Source organism: Chanos chanos, chromosome 4 (genome assembly GCF_902362185.1).
Source record: "Chanos chanos chromosome 4, fChaCha1.1, whole genome shotgun sequence".
NCBI classification, from domain to species: Eukaryota; Metazoa; Chordata; class Actinopteri; order Gonorynchiformes; family Chanidae; genus Chanos; species Chanos chanos.
Window position 1 is genome coordinate 12,670,202 of NC_044498.1, and position 26,311 is coordinate 12,696,512.

The following is a 26,311-nucleotide window of genomic DNA, read 5'->3' on the forward strand; positions in this document are numbered from 1 at the left end:
AAGTATAATGTGGCTGAAACACAATAAACTCAGAGAAAGAAAACCAAGGTAAATCTTTTAGATTATGTAGCAACCTGATTTTTTTTTTAATACAGAACACTTTGTTCAGAGTCATGTTGTGCAGAATCACATTTCTTGTGTCAATAAAAATGTTTTCCAGTAATAATAAAACTTGACTTGAAAATAAGTGGTTTGTCAGTTATTACCGGATTTTCACACCGGCACCGCTCAGTCTGAAGGCCCAAATGTCCATGCGGCCGAAATATCAACATTTTCCAAAGGTTTCGTGTTAGTAAATCTCATATTAATAGGCTTACATCACATACAAAAATAATCCTATTGACGATCGAATTTACCAGAGACGGAATGATCTCATTTCGAAGGTTAGAAACATGTTGTTTTCAGTATGCAGATTATGACAGAAAAAGTTCTTTAAATGTCAGTTTTTAAGCCTTTTTGGCGCTTTGTTAACGTCAGTGTGGGTGTGGCTAAGCGTACTTCCGTCATCAATTTACTTTCGAATTATGTGCAGCTCTGACACAGAGAAGATCAAATTAAACGTAAGTTCTGTTTATGTCTCTGTGCAGTACCGTAAATTTATCAAAGCATAGGCCTAGTTGTCCTGTGTCCAAAATTTAGCTCAGAGGTGAATTACTCGATGAGCTGATACAACGAGAGAGCGTTTTCACAAGTAGGCTATTTTCACAAGTAGGCTATCTCTTTGTCTGTTTTCAGTGATAAAATAGTTTAAGGAAAATTTGACAAGTCGTTTGCTTATATCTGAACTTCAGCGCAGTGTATTAGTGTATTTCTTGTAATTACACTGAAGGTTTATTTTAAAGCGTCATGTGAAATTTTAGCTTTTTAGCTCAATTGGTTAACATCGCAACGCAGTCACGATTTTAGTTACTATAGTTGCTTCAGGTTTCCCGTGTAAACATTTTTAGGTAGAGATATTTTGAATTATTGTTATCGTATTTTCTGTATATATAGCCGATGAAACGGTAAAGTTAAAATGCACGTCTCCTTTTCGTTTCACTTTCATATTTACATCGTTTTAATCTCAGATAAAGGATGAAAGAATTACCAGCTGTCGGTGTCGTGATAGAAGGCAACTCCCAAAAACCCCGAGGCAGAAGACGTCCAGTATCAAAAGTCAATGCAAAGGCTGTCGGAGTAATATGATTCTGTTTTGTGTTATGCACACATAATTCTCCAGGTACTTTCCTTCAACAGAAGATATTTTTTTCATTTACTTCCATCTTTAATTCTTCCAAATATTTCAGTGTTTTTAAGGAGAAAAGCACTTGTGTAAACTACTTCATCAGGGCATTAAATCTTCAGACCTATAAAGTAAAAGGGGTTTGATTGGTTTGGTTGTATGCCCTTCAAACAGTTTTTCAGGAGGGATATGATTCATCCCTAGGGTATAAAATGAGACCTGCTCAGGAGTTGCCTCAGTTAATGCAGTCGTTTTTTCATTTCCTGGAGGCAAGTTTCTCAGTGTACTGATATTTGCACACTGGATAAAGATTAATGATGCTAGCATGCAAGGTAATTTGATTTTCATGGATCCATTGGACACCCTTATCCCAATCTTCAAAATGCCCACTGAAGGCTTTCAATGGGATTGATGAAGGAGTAAAAACTATTTCATGCCATGGAAGATTCGACGTCTCTCACTGTGAACAAAGTGTTGGATTCCCTTTGTAAGGAAGAGAGTTCTACTTTGCTGTATCTGTGTGCTGACATGCTTTCTCAAGATCATGTGAAGGACTTAAGAGGAGCACTGGTCTCATTCATTAGACAAAGGCAGACTCAGATGGGCCGTGCCCAGGCAAGTGACGGTATACTGAAAGAACTCATGTTTAGAATGAAGCGCTTTGATATTCTGAAGAAGCTCCTAGGAACAAACAGACATGAAGTAGAAGACATGTTGAAGAATGGAGGTGTTCTCTCAGAGTACAGGTTAGTTCTTCTACCACACCCTTCAGTTGACCTACTGAAGTTCATGTGTTTATTTGAGAATTCTACAGATGACCAGTCAAATCAACACCTAAGAATAATTTTAAAGATTTGAATGCAAATCAGTATCACAGTTTCCTTTTAGAAAATAACTGCAAATAGAAATTCACTCACTCTTTTGGATGTTAACTGATCGTAGAAAGCAATGATCATTTGTTACTTGATCCTTTGTAAGCTGCTTGGGACCTTTATGTAAATGTCTTTGTAAGGGTTTTTTTTTTTTTTTTTTTTTTTTGAAGAGGTTAAATGCACCGTGGATAAGCAGTCATGCGTTTCAACTAGAATCTCTTTGTCTAGGGTGTTGATGGCAGATTTAAGTGAGAACCTGGAGATGGAGGATCTCCGCTCACTCATCTTTCTCCTGGGTGACACCGTACCCAGACGCAGGCTGGAAAAAGCCACTGTATGCATCTGATCAGTGCCGCTATGCAGACCCCTGCACACTCTTATGTTTACCCAACGCTCTTGCAATTATTCATTAAGACTTAAACTTTAGGGAATATATACATGTTTTTATAGCACATATAAATGCATGTAATGAGTAATGAGTTTTTAAAAGATTGTAAAAGGTATTCCTACAACAAGCATGATCCGCAAAAACCATACATTTTACTTATGTCTCATCAAACATAGCATAGCACACACGTGGCCAATCATAACGCGCCAGTCTTCAAAATTCGAGTGGTTGTGACTTGTTTTTTTTTTTATTACAGAGTTTCCTGGATGTGGTGACAGAGCTGGAGAAAATTGATGAGCTGTCCTGTGAGAAACTAAACCTGATTGAGAAGTGTTTAAGGGACATTTCCAGACTTGACCTCGCAAAAAAAGTCCAAGCTTACCAGAGAGCTTACCAGAGGAGAGGTGCACATTTTACTTTCTCTTGTATCCAGCCGTGCATGCACTTATTTTTGGGATATATTTGTCTGTTAGATGTTATAAGACAACATTTGGCAAATATTTGGTAGGGTTTTGTGAAGTTATTGCATTACAAATCAATGTCAACATCTTTTTTTCAGATGTAAAAAAACATGATGTTGTAGTGTTGGAGAGTACTCAGAAAAAATTAAAACATTGTGGAAACTTTTGAAATGAAAAAAAAAAAAAGAACTTAAAAAAATTTGCTCTTTTAACAGTGACAAATAACTTCCTTAGCCGTCTAGAAATGCTCCCAAGAACATGAAATTATTTACTAGGATGTTTTGAAAATATTTTGAGTCTCTGTTGATTGACAACAAGTCTCATTGGCTAGTTATAAGGGCGTGGAAAAGTAGACTTTTACGTAATTTGTCGTTTTACAGTAGATATAAATTGACTATCTCTGAGATTTAAAAAGACATTGTGATCAAAACAAAATTTCCACATCATCTATTGCCTGCACAATTGGAGTGATTATCCATTTCCATTCATAAAGTCTTGGTGTGACACAGTGTACCAGATGGGCGAGAAAAAAACCTTTAAGTTTGTCCATTTGTTGTCTTGTCTACAGCTCAGTCAACACCAGTGTGCTGCTCAAGGCAAAACTGCATCACAGTAAGTTAAAGAGTATCGGTCAGAAAGGACAACAGTTGCAGAGGAAATTCATAATAAACATTGCTGAGCCAAAGCAGTTCAGCTTTATAGCTTTATATATACAGTATTTGTTTATAGTACGAAAGGAGTAAAGACAGAATGAGGCAAAGAACATTATCACTTATAATGATGGGGGGAGAAACTGGCAGTGCTTTATCACCGTTTCTCTGTTCATCTCTCCTCGACTCATCCATCTGAAATTCTGTCTATTTCCTCCTCCATCAGCAACAGCAGCTGCCGTGCTCTCAAGGTGAGTGTTTCTCAGAACCTTGGCTATGGTCAATAATTTCCATACACTTGGGATCTTGTTTTTGTTTCTGAAATCCTGTATTGAGATGCATTTTATTTATGTATTATTTTTTTGCTAAACTAGAGACTTTACAGACTCCAGTGCAAGAAACAGGAATGTTCCACAGTCAGGTGACAAAACAGACTTTAAGTGATTCTTTTGTTATTTCTTGTAACATACTGCATACAGTATGCAGTGGGTTGCATTAAAATTGTAAGATTTTGGCTGTTTTTTTTTATAGTATGTGATTTTAATACTGATCAGTTGGTTCTTTATTGATTGCACTGTGAGGCTGACGGACCCTTTTTCTCCCCATGTTGTATGTGTAATAGGCCTCTATGGAGGAGTATGACATTGATTCCTCATGTAGAGGTTTGTGTGTCGTTATTGACTGTGTGGGCTCCGATGGAGGTAAGCTTTGTATGCACATGCGTGTCCTGTCTGTATGCCTTTTATGAGAAATAAACAATATTTCAATAAAAATATATTTGCGTGCGCTGTATGATTTATTGTGTTTTTGCTGGAAATAAAAACTGATTATGTCAGGGTTACAGAGGACGTCATTACGGTTTTTTGTAAGCGATATATGTGTGGTTAATTCAAACATGTTTTATGCACCTGCACAAGTGTTTTTTGTGCTTTGTGATTATACTGTCTCTTCTCCTCATGTTTCTCAGAAATGTTGAAGAACACGTTTGAATGCCTCCGTTTTAATGTGGAAATCTACAAGATGTTGCATGTGGAAGAGACTGTGGAACTCCTGACAAGTTTGGCCCAGAGAGAGAATCTACAAGGTTCTAGTGTCTTCGTTTGTTGTTTCCTCAGCCGTGGTTCCAACACTCACCTGACTGCCACCAACTCTCGAGGGTCAGGTCTTGGGCTGGATGATCTCCGGCAACTCTTCAGCCCTATCGGGTGTCCTGCACTGCTGGGGAGACCCAAACTCTTCTTCATTCAGTGCTACAGTGATGTGGACCCACAACCTCAACCATTAAATGAAGATGAGTACCTGGAGACAGATGGGGTGCCATTTCACGCCGGCAATTCAGGCCCTGTTGCCACGGAGACACGCTCGGGTCCTGCAGAGACGATCCCAGAAGCTGCAGATGTGTTGTGGAGCATGTGTAGGGCAGATGCTCAACTCTTAGAGAGGGGGGACCATCATTCAGTGTACCTGCAGGCTCTGAGCTCTGCCCTAGTGAGGGCACGTGAGAGGTAGCGTCCACAGCCACACACAAAGACACAATAGACTGCCCTTAGATGAGACTGGTGTTCTAGTACTGTGTGTAAACAGTGTTGTGTGAAATCCTGAACCTACAGTTTACTGGATGTTTTGGATGTGTTTTAGCAGTTTAAAACAGTGTGACAGAATCAGAGGCTGAACTTTGACCTGTAACAGAAGCTTGATAAAGTGGATGAAGCTCACTGTAAATGGAAAATTGAGATGTCAGTTGTGGGTTGTTCAGTATAATTTCCTAAGAAATTTGATTATTTAATGCCAGTCTTCAGAACACCAAGTGATGACTGAAAATGATTACTTAGCTTGTGCAAACCATGTTGGACATTCCAGTTTGTTATTGTCCATGTTAAATTGAATTGCTGGGAGTAACAAAAGTAAAAACATAGCCAGTTAGAGAGACAAGTCAAGTTTAGGTGCAGTTTATGTGTTACCAGTGCATAGCTGCATCACTGCAACCAGAATACTTTGAAAAGTTTTGTCAAAAAAGTAGTGTGTGCCCTTATTCCTCTTCAATTCTTTGTTTTACAGGAGTACACAGGTACTGCACGTTCTTACCGAGGTCAACAGAGATATATATGAGCACAACCAGAGGAATCCTGGTGAGGCATACCATGTCTCATTGCATCAGACACTAAGAAAGAGTCTGTACTTGTAAAACAGACACAAACACAAAATTATTATGTGACCACTCCTTCTCTTCTACTTTCTCAAACAAACATATTACTTTAGTGCTAGACTATTTTTTTCATGTAAGTTAATACCTCCATATTTACATAACCGCTATGTAAATAAGTACACTACTAAGGTTGCAGTGTGTTTTTGTAATTAAGCATGTTGCATTTTATAAGATGGTAAAGTCACTGTATAAATACATATCCTATTTGATTATTACAACAGTCCTACAGGATCAATTACAATACAGTCACATTTATCACCATGATCACCGTATAGGACAGTATGTAACTCTGGTAATGTCTTTGTTTATTTACATTTATGTCTGCTTATTTATTTACAATAACCACACTTTGCTATTTAAATTAAGTGAGATTCACTCACTTCCCCACATGTAAGCCTATGTCTTGTTTTCTCGTGAGTTTGAATGTGTTAGGTTGATCAAGGTTTGATATTAAATATGGATCCACGTGGTAGCTACGGTACACATGATGGCTCTGAAGTAAAGTTTGAGGGCGAAGTTTGTTCCTTGTAAAGCTATGGTAGCCAGAATGTATTGTATCATACATGCAGCTATATGCAACTCTTTTTTTGGTGCAACAGATTTCCTGGCAGCTAACGAAACATTAACAAAAACTTTGTTATTCAGACAGTTTGGTATTCATTACAGTAATATATACTCTTCATTTACATAGTTTTTAGAAGAAATAATTTAATGAGGTTTAGCATAAAATTATTATCATTGTATTGTGTTCTCACTTACAGTCTGTATTGTGTTCTCACTACCATAGTCTGTCTACAGATGTATAACTAGTGCTATGTCTTTATCTCACAGAATGAGAAGAGAATATGAAGGAATCATTTAAGTAATAATAACTCACCTCAAGCTCGGCTACATGCATTTCTTTTGTTTAAATGCTAATATATAGAATAGAATAGAATAGAATAGAATAGAATAGAATAGAATGGAATGCCTTTATTGTCATTGCACATTATCGTACAACGAAATTTGCTGTGCAGCTCCTAAAACGGTTCATTTAACATTCCACACATGCACACACAATCCCCTGTTGTGATGTAAAATTACGTCATTACCATGTATCATATGTAAAATCTACATTCCCTTAAACATTTTCCACATGCATTTCAGTGAGGATAATTCCCAACTAGTCTACAAACTGTATTCTAGACGTGTGAAGGACGTAATGTAGAAACTGCACGTCTCCACTCTCTTGAGTTGTGGAGATACCATCTGTTTTCTACATGTGTATTTTTTATTAATGTTTGACTAATCTTCCACATAAAACTGCCCAATCTCTGTCAAGGTTCCTGGATGTTTATGGGCAACAGTCTCCAAATCATGCTGCAAATTGTCACTTGGCATTGACTGGGATATTAAAGAACATTTACTTTTTTTATTTGGATGCTCAAGGTAAAAGTCTGTCCCAGTTGCAGTGTTCTTACAATTTGTTTGTCAGGGAATGCTCTATTTTACTACATTTGCTTTTTCCTTCTGCACTAATGAATGAAACATTAGTAAAACATGACACTATCATCACAGTTCAACTCAGAAGGAACGGTGTGCTTTGACAGACATGCAGCTTTCAAATTTACTCCTTTGCATGCAGCAAAGTTTTAGTCTTTTAATAGTTCTTCTGTTTTTATTTTCAAAGATTTATCTAAGGATTTTTAGAAGAGTAGGATGTAAAAATAAAAATGGATTTTGATTCCAGAATATAAGACAACTGTAAGATTGTACGATATTGTGCAGTTTCAATAAGCTCTGTGGTGTTTCATTAATAATAAATTATGCTTCAAGAACATTTACTTTCCTGTCGTTATTTATTAACTCTCAGGGCATAGAAGACAGAATGTATATGTCATTGCATGACTTAAATGATATTAACAGAGGGTCATTTGACCAAAAACATAATACAGTAAAATGGATGCTAGATTTAAACTGCTATGAACTGCTATCATTTATTATTTAAATCTTTGGTTCTACCAATCGCTCAATTTACAGATACAATCAACAATTTACAGTTACATTCTATATGAAATGGAAAGAGAGACTCAGTGGAGTTTGAACATGGAATCAGTGAAATAGTTTTTCATTAAAATAACCACAACAAACTTCAACTAACCATAAAAAACGCTCTGTTGGGAAAAAGTGTGCTCTGTGTCCTGGCAATACTGAGGTAGAGCACAGATACAAACGAAAGTCCATCATTTTAATACAATATTGATTATATTCATTGATTTGATAAATATGCTGAAAATGCAGAATATACTCCATGTTACAACACAGCTCTTTCTGAGGCTATGGAGCTCAATGTTATTCTTGGAGCTGAGAGAAGAAAATCACATGCGTATTTGCCTTTATTTATGTTGACTGTCAATCAGTGATGTATTCATTTACTTGAGCCAAAAGCTCAGATGCTAAGCTCATTGCTTGTGGTTCATTTTCAGAGGGAAACTGTTCATTGGGAATGCAAGGGAGAGGGTGGTAATTTGGATACTGAGTCCTCTTGGCATCCACACCAAGTTTCTGAAGTCTATTGACCATATTGGGTACAGAGGATAGCTTTGGGCTATAGCCAGCGACTTTCTGTGCAAGGCTACTGATTGTACGATTGGCCGGCAATTGGCCATTTCTTTTATACTCTACACTGACTAAGCATTTCTCCACTGCTTGGTGTATTTTAAACAGGCACCACTCTGTGAACCCTCGACCGAAGTCATTATTTGCTCCATCAAGGTCACGTTTTGCCTGCTTGAGCCAACGCTGAGCTTCTCGTGCTCTCTGATCTGGCTTGGGTGTTGAGTGCCCATGAAATTTCCAAAAATCATATCCCTCTGAGGAGTGCTGCTCTTGAAAACGCTCCCGCCCCCTTCGATGGCTAGAAGCCTGCTGGTTCCATTGCTGATAAAACTTTCTGTAATTTCTGGTTTGTTTAGGGTAATCTTTGTTGCTGGCCCCTCTGAAGCCAGTACTTGGTCCTGGGGGTGCCTGGTTGCCACATGACCAATGGCAATCACCTGTGGATTGTTGGGCTTCCTGATAGACACCTGATCTGCATTTCATCTTTCCCTCTTCCAGTTCTTGGATTCTTTTTTGGACATATTTGAAGGCTTCTGTTGCAAGTTCAGCACAGTTTGGATTTTTGTCAGGATGCCATTTCAAGTAGAGGCGCCGTACAGCCTTATGTCTCTCTTCCTCTGGCAAGGTCCAGATTTCTCTCAGACATCTGTCAATGTCTTTCTTGATCTCTTCCAAGGACAATTGCTGAACTCTGTCAGCAGTCTGTGGATGTTGAACCTGTGCCAAATGCCCAATAAAAACAAGGTTTTTGCAGGATCTGGCACTATGATCAGAGGAAGTCCCAGTCCTAATGAATTTGTAGATATCAAGTGAGCCTGCTTGAATTTCCTTATCTGGTCCAATTTGTACTCGGTATCTACTTGTAGCCGGGCCTTGCTGGTCTGACAATGCATTAACCCGGTCAATAATTTTAGCGTAGTAGTAAACTTCATTGTCATCAGGCGGCATTTTGACACCCACATATTCACCCTTCTCAAAATTATGTAAGAAATACATGTCCAGTGAGTCAATCCACTCCTCAGGTATGATGCTTCCAGGCACTGGGAGTTTGTCATATTCAGCCTCCCCAGTGGTGCTGTCATAAATGCCATTCTTTTCCAGAACCCTCTGGACATCATCCAAATTGTCACAACAGAGCAGTTGTGCAATAATGAGCACAGAATCAGAATTCAAACACTTTTGAAAAAGGACATTAATCATAGTAGCTATTCTCAAATTGATCTCATTCATAGTTTTTAAACTTAGGTCATCACTGTGCTTCAAAAAGAAAGTGCAGCTTTCATTGTCTCTGTCAACATAAATGGGATTCTCCTCAGTGCTGTTCTCCAGTGGCTTTCCATCAAGTACAAGTACGGTATCAAGGGTTTTGCAGCAAATGATTTTAATGCTAGTAAAGATTTTTTTGCATATGCTAATGGCTTGATCTTGGGACACTGCACCTTTGTACTGATGTCTTATGACAGCTATAATACCATGCATGAAGTAGGAGGCGGAAAGATGTCTATGGAAATTTTCTCTGAACTCACAAAATTCTCCATACTCACAAGTTATCATGCTGGATTTCTGCAGATCTTCTCTCACTAACTGTGACAGCATCTTTGGGCGGATCTTCTCTGGCAGGGATTGTACCAATTTCTTATGCTCATAGGGGTCATTTCCAAGGTAACACATATTAAGCTTCTCAAGAAGCTGTAGTGTAGCATTAATGCTCTCCTCCCATCTTTTGGGTTGAAAGACAGTGTCATTGAAATACAGTGACTGTGAGTTATACAGTCTTCCATCTACTGCTGGTAAATATAGAGGAATGTGGAGTCCTGCCCTTTGCTCTGGGTGCTTCTCTAGCATACGGAGGAGTTTCTGTACAGCACGTCTAACTGTCTTCATCTGATTTGCATTCAGTGTTTGCTTGTTGGAAGAGTCTTCATGAACATCATTTAAAACTTTGCTGTAATGTTTGACAGATGGTGTCTCTTCCACCCCAACCTTTTTGAAAAACTCCTTATAAATGATCAATTTGAATGGTAAGCTGTACAAGTATGGTCTGAAATCTGTGTCATCAGTAAGAGAAAGAACAGTGTTGCTTGGCTTTACTAAAACCGTTCCTTTCTCCACCAGGACTAATGGCAAGTCTGAGAGTGAACTGACATTGTAATCAGCAGATTGAAGAAATGCATATGAACTGTGCAAAACACTGGACCTTGTCTTCACCAGATCAGGAGTCAGGCATGGTGCATGACATATGTTTCTCAGGTTCTTAAATATGCATTCGGTAGGTGGACCGTTCACAGCACCACAAGCTGATAGAATGTCACAAACACTTTTTGTGGTGCACTGCAGTGGAAGAACTGGCATGGATGTCCAAATAAGTTCTTTGTCAAACCTGTTATTTTCAATCAGAGATCCTCTGATTGAAACAGTTACTCCTTCTGCTGCAAAAGGTTGGTGCAAATTACAGAGTGGCTCTGGTATTTTCTGAGGAAAGACAAACTTAATATCTGATATCTGATCAAAGAAATCCTCATCAAATTCATTCTGTTTCCTGTTTAGGATCCAGTCAAGCACTGCTTTTGCTCTCCTTTTGAGTATTTCAGTGGAAGTTTTTCCAGCTATAGATCTCTGTATTTGCAATGCAAACTCAATGCAATCCTGACTTGATACATTCTTTTTCAGCCCTAAATCCACAAGCAGTTTTTTGAGCCTGTTTTTTGCACAGTGAATTGAACTCCAAAATGAATTTGGGATAAATCTCTCATCTGGGAGCATAATCTTGAAGAAGTCCTGTTCTTCATCGTAAAAATAAGAGGGAATTTGAAAGTTTCCGTGCATATCCTTGATGAAGCGTAACTGTCTGAATTTAGAGAGGATGTGTGGTCTGTATTTATTGTAGTCTTTGTGTTGTTGAATTGCCAGCAAAGCTTTAATGGCACTCAGTACTTGCGGTTCACTAAAATTGTCAATGGTGGGCATGATGAACTTTACAAAGAATCCAACATCATTGACAACCTCAGCCTTCAGTTGTGTGGACACAATAAGATTTAATTTGTTGTATTTCAGAATGACTATATCTACATCCCCTCGTGGAAAAGTTGGAAATTGGTCTATGAGATTCGTTTGGAAAACAATCACCTTGCTGCATCTGGAGAGGTTCTGGAGTGTACCCTCCATTGTCTCATACAGAGGCAAAGACCTGAGTTTTCCTGCATACCTTTCTGGGTTTTCTGAAGTGTGCAGTCCAGATAACAAGAAAAAAAGAAGTTTGTCAATGTCATGTTTTTGAATCTGTTCAAAAGGTGGATGCAGTTTGTACAGCTGTTCAAGAACAGCAAGATGATTTTGAACATTCATCAGCTCTGGCATGATGTAAAGGGACAACATATTCAAAGAGAATATTGTCCTGTCTAATGTCATAAATCCCAATTTGATCAGAATTTCAGATATTTCTCCATGCGCTGAAGAAACAACTGAAGATAACTTATTCAATGGAAGTAACCATGTCTTGTTCTGGCTGGGCAGCTTGACAAGAATAATCTGAGAATGACAGAACAATGACTTTATCTCACAGAACATATCTGTTCTTCCATCATGACTTGGATCTGAGGAACTGATCTGGTCCTCAATGTACTGCCAGAATGTTTTAAGCCATATGTTAATGTTCTCATTTGCAATATGCAGTGAGCTTTTAGGGTCAGTCTGACAGTCTTGAAGAAACTGCTGCAGGGTAGATTTGAGCCAGCCTGCTGAAATGGAAATTTTCATGTCCCTTAGAAAGTGACCTTTTTCCAGTATGTTAAGATGCCTGTAATTTAAACTGTAATCTGCAATGTAATTTCCAATATTTTCAAAGAGTTGGGGGAATTTTGTAAATAGTTTTGGCTCTGAAGTTCGAAAGTATCTCAGGCACAGGTCACAGGTAAGGAGAAGAGGCAGTCCCTCAATGGAGCTGTAATTGTTTTCATTGATATCCTGTAAACAGTAATTTAGAAGCATTTTGCACTTTTCTTTGTTCTTGATCAGAGTGTGAACAATTGGCAATGGTAAATCTTGCTCTGTTTTTTGGGGGTCATTCAATGTTTTTACTTTTAGGTACTCTCTGACTTTTGGAGGGCTGACTGACTGGACTTGAATGCCTGCTTCTTTGAAATTAGACCATAACTTTGCCGTGCTGTCCGAGAGCGGGACCAAATTCATCCCAACCGAGTCAAGGACTTCAAGAAAGCATTCCTTGAAGTTACTGACTAAATGGGGTGCGTCTGTCAACTTTGCCCCACAGATAGTGGACCAGGTCAGAGTGAAACTTTTTGCCTTGCTCTGAGCATTGACTGGATTATGAATTTGAAAAACTGGGATCAGCATGAGTTGTCTTTCCTTTATGTGTCGGTAAAGTCTGAGAACCATTTCTTTCCATTCCTGTGCTGTATTGTCTGAAACATGAGGGAAGAAAGCTAAATAGCCACTCTCAATGTGCTTGCTAAGCTCGTGAAGGGATGGGTATTCCTCTGGACTGCAAAGACAATGAGTTCTGATGTAGTCTAATAGGTCTCCATACAAAGGTGCAATAAAATCCTGCATCAGAAATTCATTCCATTTGACCTTGTTGCTCATGCCATCCTCTTTCCACAGACATCTCCTTGATGAGTCAACCTCAAAATTACCATTGATATGAACTGGTAATCCAGTGTTACCAGGTAAAGGTAGGGAACAAAAGGCTCTTCCTGATATCTCTTTACCTAAACAGGCAGCTACACCTACTTGTGGAAGTCTGCTGTCATATTTTGTTCCCTTACTGCCAACTTTCTCTGCCACAATCCAGTGAGAAGTGTCCTTGCCTTTTGACTGAATGTCCATCCGATATATGGTTTGAAAGGGAACTCCCGATCCACCATTGTCTTTGCCACTATGCAAGCAAGTTTGGATGTCATGTTTTTTTGTGCTGCACTCATCAGACATATGAATCTCAGTGGTGAAAACAGGTTTCAGTTCATTTTCACTTATCTGATGGAACGCTATTTTCTTGATGTGTCTCAAGAAGAGAACTAAACTGTCTGGATCCTCAACAAGAGAGGCACAAAGCTGTTGGATGTCTTTGATGGTGACGTGCTCCCTGGATATTTCTGAACGTTGGGCCATTTCTTGAGTTCTAACTGGTAGTCTAAACATTGTGCCACAGTCGAGATGAAAAAAGGATGGCAGGTAGGTGTTGTAAACATCCGGGAATGAATCTTTAAATTTTTGAGTCACTTTGTATCCTTCACCTACCTTTCCAGTTTCTTTGAGAACAAATTTATTTGGATCAGAGATACACAATTTTTCATCTCCTGTCAGAAGTGAAGGACAGTCTGTTAAATGGTAAACAGAGTTAAACCCCAGTCCAAACTTTCCTGTTGTTCCAATAGTGCCGTGTTTTCCACCCTCACCTATCTGCTGAATGCCATCCAAGTCTGTTTCAGAAAACACTTTGTTGTTGTACACACACAGTGCAGGGCCTTGTAAATAGTTCCAGTGATCTCCACATGTTTTTTCTGTCTTGTGATGCCTGGGATCCCAAATAAAGTGTATCTCAGTAGCCTGTGCATCATCGGCATTCTGGATAAGCTCTTTCAGTATATCCCTCTTCGAAGGATAAGCTGAAATGATGTTCTTCAAACGAACAGTCAGTTTTTCTTTTTGTTCAAAGTTGAAGAATTGTTCATCAATGAGATGCTCCTGTAATGTTAAGTCACGTGTTGTTGGAACCTTTAGGTTGACAGCAATGGATCTTGGGATGTACTCATGGCAAAGTAAAAGATCATCAGGAGAGGGCAACCATTTGGTGTCATTGTAGTAAAGTTGACTGGAATTTCGTAACACGCAGTTCTCATCAGGTAAGAGACAGTCCCCTTGTTTAAATTCGTGTTGCCTATAAAGACCTTTTGTAACTATTTGTAGACATATGTCTAAGTCAGAAGGAGACAGTGGGTTGTTTTGGTATCTCTCCTTTAAATTCTGTAACACCTCTAAATAATCCTTTTGTGTGAAATGCTCCTTGACACCTGTGCAATTCCACAGGTGTTTGAAGCCAGCGAACTCATTTGGCAGCTTATAAAGATAAGGCCTTGCATCAAATTTCACTGTCTTTGCCACTTTTTCAGCATCAACAAATATATTGTCGATGAAAACTGTTGGAAACTGTTGAGCCATTTCCCGCAGTTTCAAATTTCCTTTGTTCCTTGCAAGGCTTTCTTCAAGATACTTATAACACTGGTTTGCGTTTTCAAAGAGAATGGCTGTCACTGTTCCTTCAGGCTTACCTTTTGAATATTCCAGTGATCTACAGAGCTGCCGGCATACTACCTGTGGTGATGGTTCTTCGGCTACTCCAAGCTTCTGAAGAACCACACCATGCAAGCTACTTATATTGTTATCCTCTACAAAATACTGTGTCATCCCAACTAGGTGACGTGACTTGTACTTGTAGATTTCATTGGGTCTTTTCAGAACAATCTCATCATCATGCTCAAGACCCTGTTTAAAGAGTAAACGTGCTGGAATGAATGCAACATTTCCTAATAATGTCCAGTCAGGGGACACACTATTGTGAAATTTCTGTAAACTTGGGAATCTTCTGAAATTCTCTTGCAGAAGATTGCTTGACATATCCATAATACATTTGTATTTCTGGTCTGCTTTCCTCTTATCATACATCCAGATGTCTTTGATTTTCTTTGCTCTCTCGATGATCTCATGAAATGGCAGCTGGTCATTCATCAGACCAAGTTCAATCAGTCTGCGAACTCTTTTTGGTGAGAGGAAATCATTCTCTGTTCCTTCAAGTATGCGACCTTCGTGAGGTTCGTATAGACAAGCTGCTTTTCCATAAGGGTTCACAAGCTCGTTGATGTGCCGGAGTCCCTTATGAGTAGGGATACATGGATGTTTTTTCAAGAGAGTGTCAATTTGTTCATCATTCACATCAATTGCATGCAAAATGAGGATATCTCTGCTTTTCAAATCCATGTCTGCCAAATTGGGGAATATGACCTCCTTGTAAAGCTCAAGCCAGTGAAATGTATTGTTTTCAACTGTGTCTTTATGTCCTGTTTGAATGAACCCATTCCTCACCCATTCTGGAAGTGGAACAGCCAAGAATGTTTTGTTTCTTGTCTTTTGAAACATATCTTTAGCAATCTGTCCAATGTGCTCATTCTTTTCAATGTTAGGGTGAAGAAATCGGGCATTGTCCATAGAGCACCAATTTGTCCCATCACTGAATAGTTCCAGTGATCTTCCATGGAACCCCTGAATAACAGCACTGTAAAAGGCAGATGCCAAGGTTTGAAATGCTTTGCTTACTTTTTGTATGTCAGGCCAGAATTCAAAGTAGAGATATGTTTGAAGTGATTCATCTTGGGCCATATCTTTTAAAACTAATAGTGCTGTAATATATGCAGTTGTGACACTTTCCCTTAGTAGATCTTCATTCCATTTGTGTTTTGATCCAGTGTCCCACAATGTTTTCCTGTTCGATGTCACACTGAAAGTCCCATTTATGTGGACTGGGAGACCAGAGTGAACGGAAAGTGGAAGAAAGCAGTACACCCCCCCTGCTGTGTTGACACTGTGAGGAACGCAGCATCCTAGCGTCTGATCATACCTCAGGGGTATAGCAACACCTCCAACAGGCAAAGAAAAATCTTGATGAGACTGGTTCTTCACAACTTCATTTGCTTTTTCTAGGCCGAAGCAGGAGTACTGCAGCCAGTGCTGAATACTGCAACTGCCCTTGTTTTCAACTGTAATCTCAAATAGGTTTGCTGAGTGACATTCAATTATGTTGCCACACTTGTGGTTGAGTGACATCAGGGACTGCATAGTAGAGATCTGGACCTTTCTCATATCCTCAGGAATTTCAATGATTCTCAGCTGTTTTTTTGAAATTCGAAGGAGTGACTGAATTTGATCATTTTTTGGTGGAAATGAGCTGTTTTTGGAAAGGATTTGAAGAGTTACCTCCTTGATGTTCTTTAGAAAAAGCAAGAGAGTATCAGAATTCTGACTCAGATGATTTTCAAAAGCAACTATGCTGTTTTCTGTGTAAAACTTTTTGCTTATTTCTGACATTTTAGCCTCGTTCTCGGTTCTAAAGGGTAATTTGATGAGGGTTCCTACATATGGGAGCTGCCCACTTTTCCAGTTGAAAATTCCCTCATAAGATCTGAACTGCCCAGGGAAGCTTGACAACACTCTCTCTCTGCCAAAATCAATTTTGATCCCAGGATTAGCTCGACTCTGAATGTGCTTGGGCAGATGAGTAACATTTGGGTCCAGTATGAGAAGCTTTCTGTTACTTAAAACAGAGGGTATATCAGTTACATGGTAGACAGCATTGAATCCGAGTCCAAATTGCCCAATTTTTTCAACTTTCTGCTCCTTTGACCGTGCTCCCACTTTTACTATGTTTATCCAGTCTTCCTCTGTGAAAGTTTCATCATTGAAGGCCCAGAGACAAGGACCTTGGCAAAGAGCCATTCCTGGGTCTATCAGACCATTTAGTTCTTGATTTTCCCTGTAATCCAACATGAATCTACATGTTTTTGCTCCAGCATCTTCTGCGTTTTGAATGAGCTCCTTGAAGAGGTCATTTTCATCATCATACTCTTCAAGTATATTCCTGATTCTCCTTGTGATAGGCTCTGTTTGTCCACATTGCTCAAATCTTATATGTTCTGGCTTGAGTATTTGAGTGCTTAATAGTGGAATTTTTAGCTCTACTGCAGTTGCTTTTGGAACTTCTTCAAGAACTATATAAACCTTCCCATTTTCATCTTGAAGTTCTGCCATACTATCACTGGTGATGTCACAGAAGACAGCAGAACATTTTCTTTGCAAGTTGAAGGCACAGTTTTCTGTCATCACTGGAACAGGGAGATCATCTTGTGCTGTTTTCTTTTCTCTGCACATCCAGTTGAGTATATTGATTACCACCTCCCTCTCAATGCAAGTTCCACAAGGTGGCTCTCTTAAGTAAATTTTGTTTTTGATGGTGTACAACAGACCTACAATCTCATTGTCTGTTAAGCCTTCCTTCACTCCAAATTCTTTAAGCAGCTTCTTATATTGCAGAAACTCCTCTGGAACTTGTGGAATACATGAACTAAGGTCCAGTCCTTGTGGGTAGCCAAAAACAACATTACTTGGAATCAAAAAGTCATCCCTTACCCATAAGAGTGGTGTGTCTTTGTATTGCTTGCTTAAGGTCTTGATTGTAACATCAAATTTCATCTCATCTTGCAAAAATCTGTAAATACTGTGCAAGTTTTCCTTGAATTTTGTGTCTGCATTTGAATCCTGAGAGGCCTGTGATATCATTCTCAGAGCAGAAAGGTTCTCAAAAACTTTTATTGCAGGGGGTCGTCTCATAAGCCCTAGTCTCTCCCTTGCCTCTCCATGTACTCTATTGGTCAGAGGCATAACAAAGCCCACTAAATTAATGTAACTCGAATCCCTTATGTCTTTTGGCTCACAGAAAATGGTACATTGAGCAGCAGTTGGGTCTGTGCATACATTGTCACAGGGAAACCACTGAGTGTTTAAAAATTTGTCCATTTGACTGTCTGAGAATTTGGTAAGCACACTGGCTTGATTACAGAGCTTGATGAGCTCTTTTGCCTTTGCAAAGGCCCCCTCTGGAGAATTTTTGTATGATGATGAAATGTCCGTTGCAATGTGCAGTATATCTAAAGGCTCTAGGTCCTCTACTTTTGTCTTCATCCCTAGGCGACGAAGGCTTTCAAGTATCTGTTCATTTCTGAAAGGGAATGGTGGGAAGAAATCGTCTTGCAATAGTGCTTGGAATGTTTCGTTCTTTGGATCAAAAAGGTCTGAAGCTTTTGCTTTTTTCCCCCCATGAATTTCCATAAAGCACAAGTTCACACAGGTCCTGCTCAGACTATTTTCCAATGCAAAAAGGACGCTGCCCGATTCCAATATCCAGTGCATTATGTTGTTGACATCCTCCTTTCCATAAACAGCTTGTTCAATTCCTAAAACTAATAGATTGGCCACCTGAGGGGACTTCAGCAACTTGACATTGAGTAGACTGAGCAGCCTTCTGTCTGCTTCTGTTTCGCACTTCAAAATCACATCAGGCATTAGGAGGTGAGATGGGATGGCTGGAATGGGACTGAGGTCTATAGCTGGTAGTGAGTCTGCTGGAAGGTAGTTACTTCCATCACCCTTAATGTTCGGTAATGATCGGAAAAGATGCAGTTTAGAGAGCAGGTTGCTTTCATTTTCTGAGAATGAGTCCAAGGATGCTAGAAATGTTTTCAAGCTCTCTTTTTCCCTGGAAGGGGCAGAATTTACCCCATCTATGACCTCAGCAATTTCTAAGTTAAGAAGGATTTGCATCACATTTCTCGGGGATGGAGTTAGTATATAGTTCACCAGATTTTCATGTCTCAGGCATTCATCTTTTCTGATAATGATGGTGGCTCCAACCCTTTCCAGCAGAGATATCAACTCTTCTGAAAGGCAGCCATGCTGACTGACACCAAACATTAGAGTTGTATTCTCCTCCAAACGTGCAAGCTGAACAACTTGAGTATGATCATAAATGACATCCAGTGGAATCAATGGCAGTCCTACATAATTTTTGAGATCTTTAACATGAGTGTTCAGAAATCTCCAGAACTCCCTCAGCCACCGTGCTGATGGGTGTAGACTATTTCCAATTTCCCAGGTCACATGATCACGGGATTTTTGCCAGTCTTTGGGCAAGGAGGAAGCACATAGTTGCTCTACAATTGGCTGGTTGAGGCTAGAAATCTTGAACAACCCTTAAAAGCAGAGGCAAAATGCATTTGAAAAAAGGTATTGCACTTCATAATAATACTGCTTCCATCCACAGCATCTTTTGAAGAAGCTTAATAGCCTTCAGTAGTTATTATATTTTCCTTTTAACATTACACATTTAACATTTATTAATGGTGCTTATACTGTATGTGTGCATGTGCATGTGTTCTGCAGAAGGACCAAAGTACTTACTTGTCTGCTCTATTTCCAGTAGATGCTGATGTATGTTAGCTTTTAAATCTTTCAGAATGAACCTCTTTTCAATGCAAGGAAGCAATTCTCTGTAAATGATATTTATGGTGACAATGCTGAGGAGCATCTTAATGTGCCCGAAAATGTTAACTGATCTCTATCACTTGACACGAACAACTTAAAATGACAAGGATGCTTGTGTTTGCCATTCTGGTCATTTTTACTGAACAGTTGTGCAGTGTTGTGCAGTGAATAGACTATAAAACTGAAGAAGCTGCATAAAATCCTAAACACATGGCAGAGTGCAAATGCCTAGTTTCCACCATCTATGTACTGATCTACTTTACAGCTTCATGGAAATCATGTAGTAATAAAAAAAAAGTTTTAAGATCAATCAGGACCATTAAATTACACAGTAACGTTATATTGGATATTTTTTGAATAATTCAGAAAAGTCATCCTTTAACGACTAGACCCAGCATGGGTGAAAAAGTTATACAATGCCAGGAACACGTTTGTATTGTCTGTGTCATGATTACTTACCGTGGGAATTCATCAGAGTCCATGAAAACTACCTTTTCAATTTGCTTTGAAAAAGCAGTGAAGCTTCCATCACTGAGGGGCAAAAGCTGCAACTCTTCAAGTTCAGAGTATTTCCTGTCATCAAGCACATATTCTAAGAGAGCAAGTCTCATTTCCTTGGAACTGTCTGCTGGGATGGCAGTGCGGATGATGTTGCGAACATATTCTCCTGTTGCTTTTGTTATTGTCTTGCATTGTACTCTGGCAGCCTCCTCAATGGATCTTCTTACACTGGGTGGTGTGTAGACAAGTTTTACACCAGATGAGATCAAGTAATCAGACACTGCTTGCTTGATGAATGGATCAGTGTTGTCATCAGGTGGGAATACTGCTTCTGTGGGCTTAACCCATTGGGTTTCATCTTCAGCTAAACACAAGACATCCAAGTGCAGAAGATGCCTTGCCGTATCCAGAGCAATCATTTGCCAACGCTTTTTATGCTCCAAGCTAGCTAAATCTGGCCAAATGTGATATACTGTGGAGGCAGGAAAGCAGTTTGAGTAACTGCAGAGGTCCACAACATCAAGGATTAGCAAAATATATGCACTTGGAAGAACCTCTTTGAGTATAAGCTCATTCCATAGAGCAACTTCATCATATTTCTGATCTTCCTCTTGCCACTTCACATCTCGTCTATTGTCTGTGAGGCCAAAACTGGCATGAACATGGAGGGGAAGGCCGGTTGTGTTTTGTTCATTGTTTGGGAGGGGCAAAAAACAACTTAGCCTCCCACTGGTCAAAACTCTTTCCCCTTCAACTGGGAAGGCAAGGCTAACTTCAGGATGGAGGCTTAGTCTTTTTGAAAGGGAGTCAAGTTCTGGTGCTTTGCCCTGCTTAATGTGAGTCTCAGTCACAACCCATTGAGTTTTTGTCTCCTCTTTGTCTGGACAGAGAGAGTTTATGCTTCTTAGACAAGTTGATCCCTCTACTTTCAAGTCTCTCTTCAGAGAAGATGAACAAAGTTTGCGATTTGATGCCGTTACATTTAACCTTATGCTCGCAGAACCTTCTGGGTCAATATGGAGAAGTAACACTTTGTTCACGTTCCTCAGAAACAATAGACATAGATCTACGTCTTTGATGAAACTGCTGAAGAGCTGAGATATTTTTGCTGAATCATATTTATTGTCTGCAATGGCAGACGGCTCAGAGCGAAGTGGAAAACGGAACAGTGTGCCATTGAAGTGCTGGTCCCTGCTGATGATATCTTCCCATGAATAGTCACAAACATGATTCAGAACCTCTTTAAAGGGTTGGAATTGATTGTGCAAGTTTAAAAATGTCACTCTGTCTTCTTCAAAATCTAAATTCCACATGAAGCCTTCATTCTCAAAAACACTCTTTTGAGGATCAAACATGGCCAGATTCTTTGCACTAAATATGCAGGGTAAATCTGGAAAAGAATGCAAAAGTATTCCTTTATTTCTCAGTGAGGCTATAGATATAGCATGCAGGTAGAAAATAAAAGGCACTCATGAACATTAAGACAGATTTTAAGAAGAAGACCACAATAACAGTTAATAAAATAGAAAATGAGGAATAGCCCAGACACTCTAGCAAGTAGACATTGCAAATAAAGAGACCGAGGTATATACAAACAGAAGCAGACTTAATGAATAGGTTACAGGAGAAACCCATGGTTAAATGATTAACTGATTAAAACAAAGGGAACAGATCACAGGCCACAACAATGAAAATGGTACTCTAAATGGCCACCAGAGGGGGTGAGTGAGCTCCAGGGTGTAACAATAAACTTGATCAATTAAATCAATTATTTATTTATTCCAGGTGATTCTGACATGTGTTTACCTGTTAAATGATAAACAGAGTTGAATCCAATCCCAAACCTGCCCACTTTATTTGGATTGTCTCTCTTGACACTTCTGCCAGAGCTCTGAATTCCCTGCCAGTCCTCATCTGTGAATACAGCATTATTGAAGGCAAAAAGGGCAGGACCTGTTTAGAGATTAGAGAGGATTTTGTGTTATACATCTGAAACAGTTATACCCAGAAACATGACTATGTCACAGAAAAAAAACTGAGGAATTTGAATGCTAATTGTGCTTTGCAGTTATATAGGCAAACTAAAATGTTGGGTTGCTCAGTAAAGAAGCTTTATAACCTGGTTAAATAGCTGTATGTGTCACTAAACTGTCCAACTAAAAGCCATCATTAATTAAACAACAAGTCTTAGGCTGAAAGGTCACAATGCGGCACAAACTTAAGTATATGGCCTACTCATGAGATGATACAGTTTGACAAGAACCTCAGATTAACCTGCTGGCTAGCATGTCCACAGTAGATATCTTTTATTTTCAGAAATGAGATCACCTTGGTATCTGCCCATTTTATCACTCCAAAGGCTCTCCACATCAAATGTTCGCTCATCAGAGATAAAGACCACTTCAGTAGCACCAGCATCGTCGGCATTCTGTACCAATTCCTGCTCAAACATATAGGCATGGTGAAGATAGCATTGCCGATTTAGAGATATTTGGTAGATATTGGTAGATATTTTCATGTGTTCAGAGACATGTAACCAATCAAACCTCTATGTTCTTTGATTTGGAAAGGTCCTCCAAGGTCATAAATGTAATTTTGATCATAAAAAGGTAGATATCTGCTTAACGATTGGCCAATTAAACATGTCTAATCTTCAAGTGTGTGGAGAGCTGGTTTTCAGAAATGAATCTAAACTTAAATAGGTACTTGAATTTGGGCTTTCAATAATATCTTTTATTTTAAGAGAGGGAATTTTGGTTTAGTTGATTCTGCCTACCTTAAGTATCTGTCCTCCATCAGGGTACCTGCGCAAAACTCCCCTCAGGTAGTCCAGGAAAGGAGGGGCAGTAGCTCTAAATGAATTGCTGTGTGAAGTAGAGCACAAAAAAAAAGAGCAGAATGAAGACAAAATAATTCAATTCTCTGCAAATCATTTTAATACATGATCTTAGCACATCACAAACAGGGTATATTTACCCCTATACCCTGTTTAGAAATGTATATTATATTCTATTATCCTATGTGATTGTGTTTGCTAATTTCATGTTTGTTTGTTACATGGATTTCAAGTAATAACTGTACTTATTAAATGCTGCCATTGGTAGCATTACTAGTGGAGTATTACTCTCCAAGGTACCTTGCAATGATGTCAAGTACCCCTCTAACCTGTTCTGTAATCAGTTATTCTAAATCTTGAATAAATTGTCAAATAAATTTTGATCTTCCTGAAATGATAAGGATTCTTCATAGAAATGTATAAAAAATAGCACAGCACTCATATTATCAACAGGCCACTTAGCTATAGGATGTATCTCCAACAAATGAAACAGGTTGTATTTACTTTCTCTGATGACAAACTTGATAAATACCGACAAATTTGGTAGCACCTCCCCACCCCCTTTTTAAATTTACAGACTCTCTTCTTGTTCTGAACAACTAGCCAACATTTTATGGTTCTTATGCAGAAACCATGACTAGAACCGCAAGACTTGAAAAAGTGCAAGTTAAAATAGATGAAGAGGTAGGAACATACTCCAGATTTCTGTGTGGTTGGGTAAATTCAGTTAACACCTAGCACTCTGTCAGAAATGGTCTCCTTCAGTTCTGCAGCTGTCTTGAGCATGTGAAGCAGTTTTTTTCTGCCTCGAATCTATTTTCCGTGCCACACAATTGAAAATACAGGTAAATGTGCCTGTTGTTCAATAAAAAGTTATATTCTGTGATAAATAGGTTGCAACCTTTCGATAATACCCAGTACAAGCCTATTTCCTCAATCAGACGTCATTTTGAGGTCATAGCTTCTACATTTATCAACAATCTGGAGATCATCATTAACCGAAAAAGTTCAAACCACAGACTATGACCTACATATCTGTAGGTCTATTAAATTCTATTAAGCTATATCTTGTTTACTCTACGTCTAGCTTTCAAACGTAGTGCTGCAACAAGTTATCATGTTACAGGGTTGTCTCACCGGGTGAGAACGGGAGTGTTACGCAAATCGGTTGCGCAACTGTGGATCTTTCCGCAGAGCCAGGGGGCATTCCGCACTTGCCGATGTGGAACGAATGCGCTCCGGCTCCCCACAGCGCTACTGTGGAACGAATACGCTCCGGTTTCCTACAGCGTTGATGTGGGACAAATGTGCTCTGAATCCACTGCGCATGTGCTCGAATTGTGAGTTGTTTTGTAGCAGATAATATTCAACGTATGTGAATATTCCACATATTAAACTATGTTAAACATTTTGAACATTATCCGTGTGAATATAAGTGGACCACTGTTTGGTTGGTCTGCAGTTGTGTTGTATATGCAAATAAGACCGATAAGGAAATGAGTCTTGGCCACATTTGCACATTTTGGCCAGGTGTATACACGATTTATGGATCTAGGCCAGATCAAGGAGCCAGTTTTGACACTCGCTATCATTAGAATATCAGTGCGGACCAGTGCCAGTATTGGCCTACTGTGCAAAAAGATACTGCATTGCTGTGGCATTCATTTGGCACTGTAGAGTTTCCATTTGCTATGTGATGATTTATTCATATTTTACGGTGCCTTATTATCTAACTAAGTTCATTTAGTGGATAGACGTATGCTAAAATATGTTTGCCAACCTTGTGTCGAAGAATGAAACGTATACCGGTACATTGGGCTGTATGTATCTAATTTTCCATCTGACGTAGGCTGCAGCATACTGCGGCTGCGTGTCAACTGCAAATTCCCAGTCCGATGAATGGGGTCGCTAAACCGTTGCAGGTTATATAGTAAATTCACTTACCGGTTGTTCATCATCGTCGTCACATTCTTTGCATTTTTCATTCATGGCTGTGGGTAAAGAGCGACGAGAACGTTGTCATGTGTCTTTCTGAAAACTTTTACATCATTAACGTTGAGCTTTCTACTTCTTGGAAAATGAGATTGAGGACTATAGGGGTTTGAGCGCGACGACCACTGAACGTGACGAGCATCTTTCAGTATCGTCATAAGTTTTGTTACCGTGTATCCGTGCAAAACATTTAGCTCATACAATATAGCGGGGAAACAAACAATGTGTTTGTTGCTCTACCAGTAAACAAATTTTTTTGAAGCAATTTCTTCTGTCCCCAGATTTTAGTGGTTTTACACTTAAGACTTAAGAGTAAAGTAGATTTCTCCTCACATCAAATCTGACATTGATCTTATACAGAAAAAAAGCTTATGAATTGTATGAGTGTACAATACAGCATTGAGCAACAAGGCAACAATGCTCAGAACATATTATACCAACAGTGCCTATTGTAACACAACTTAGTCACCTACCAGATGTTCATCCTCTGTGCCCATTTTGTATCTTTCCCTCATAACTGCAAGTACAGAAACCAGGAATGTTTTCACATTGTCACCTCTAACTTGGCTACATTTTGTTTCATGTGTTAACCTCTTTTTCTGTAGAAAAAAGAGAGAAAGGCCCTGTTTTGTCATATACGTTGTCAAACAAGGATGGGACATGGGACATTTCATCTTGGCTATTTACCTTTTCAGAAGATGTTTTAAGATACACTATCAAAAGTCAAGGAGAACAAAGCTGCCTGCATTGTCAGTATCAGATTTGTACACTGATAAATATTGTACTTGAAAAAGTAAATAAGATATTAAGAACAAATCACAGAAACAGTAACAGCAGGAAATAATCTTACTAATTCTGGCCACCATCTACACAGGAAATTACCTTTTTGATTAGCGTTCATGCCACAATGTCATTTAAAGAGTCCACTGAACACCTGTTGTTTTTTTGTTGATGATTATTCCTCGCTCTCTGGCACCAGCTGGAGCTAGAGCTCATGACTTTTATTTCTGACGTTGCCCCGCCCAGTAAGTCTTCCATTCATCCAATCATAGATCAGTACCTGGGATGCCAAACGTTCGTCTCGCCTGGGTAATTGTTTCATGATAAATTAAACAGACAGGTGTGGATTTCCAGTTAATGTGAGAGTGTGTGTGTGTGAGAGAGAGAGAGATAGAGAGAGAGAGAGAGAGAGAGAGAGAGAGAGACTCAGCCCCTGTATTACCACCAAATAATGGTTTTATTTTCAAATTTATACTGTATTTTCTCAGGGACAATTTTTCATTCACATTAGCAATTACACTCCAAATGTAAAAAATTCCAAGTGCAAAGTGTTTGTGCAAAATCAGTTATAGCTTATTGAGAAGCAACAGCATTCACCTAATATTTATATTTATATTCATATTTATTTTTTACGAAATATAGACTCATTCATTTGTATGATGTCCTTCTTCGCCCCCAGACAAGAAGTATCCTTTTCTG

The 26,311-nt window shown here is 39.1% G+C and overlaps 2 protein-coding genes across 2 annotated transcripts; one reads left to right on the forward strand and one right to left on the reverse strand.

Moving 5' to 3' along the window:
• Positions 1-1,660: 1,660 nt before the first annotated feature.
• cflara (CASP8 and FADD-like apoptosis regulator a) lies at positions 1,661-5,778 on the forward strand. The gene is made up of 9 exons (XM_030772080.1): positions 1,661-1,968; positions 2,323-2,428; positions 2,739-2,886; positions 3,512-3,555; positions 3,820-3,844; positions 3,968-4,014; positions 4,216-4,294; positions 4,561-5,098; positions 5,652-5,778. The coding sequence occupies exons 1-9, from the start codon at positions 1,661-1,663 to the stop codon at positions 5,776-5,778; spliced, it is 1,422 nt and encodes a 473-aa protein (XP_030627940.1).
• A 2,412-nt stretch (positions 5,779-8,190) lies between these two features.
• Positions 8,191-24,829, reverse strand: LOC115810155 (sacsin-like). Its single transcript, XM_030772081.1, has 9 exons — positions 24,785-24,829; positions 23,978-24,123; positions 22,781-22,868; positions 22,333-22,444; positions 21,811-21,957; positions 19,963-21,394; positions 12,475-19,192; positions 8,865-11,406; positions 8,191-8,774 (listed from the first exon to the last, which is right to left on the reverse strand). The coding sequence occupies exons 1-9, from the start codon at positions 24,827-24,829 to the stop codon at positions 8,191-8,193; spliced, it is 11,814 nt and encodes a 3,937-aa protein (XP_030627941.1).
• Positions 24,830-26,311: the final 1,482 nt, after the last annotated feature.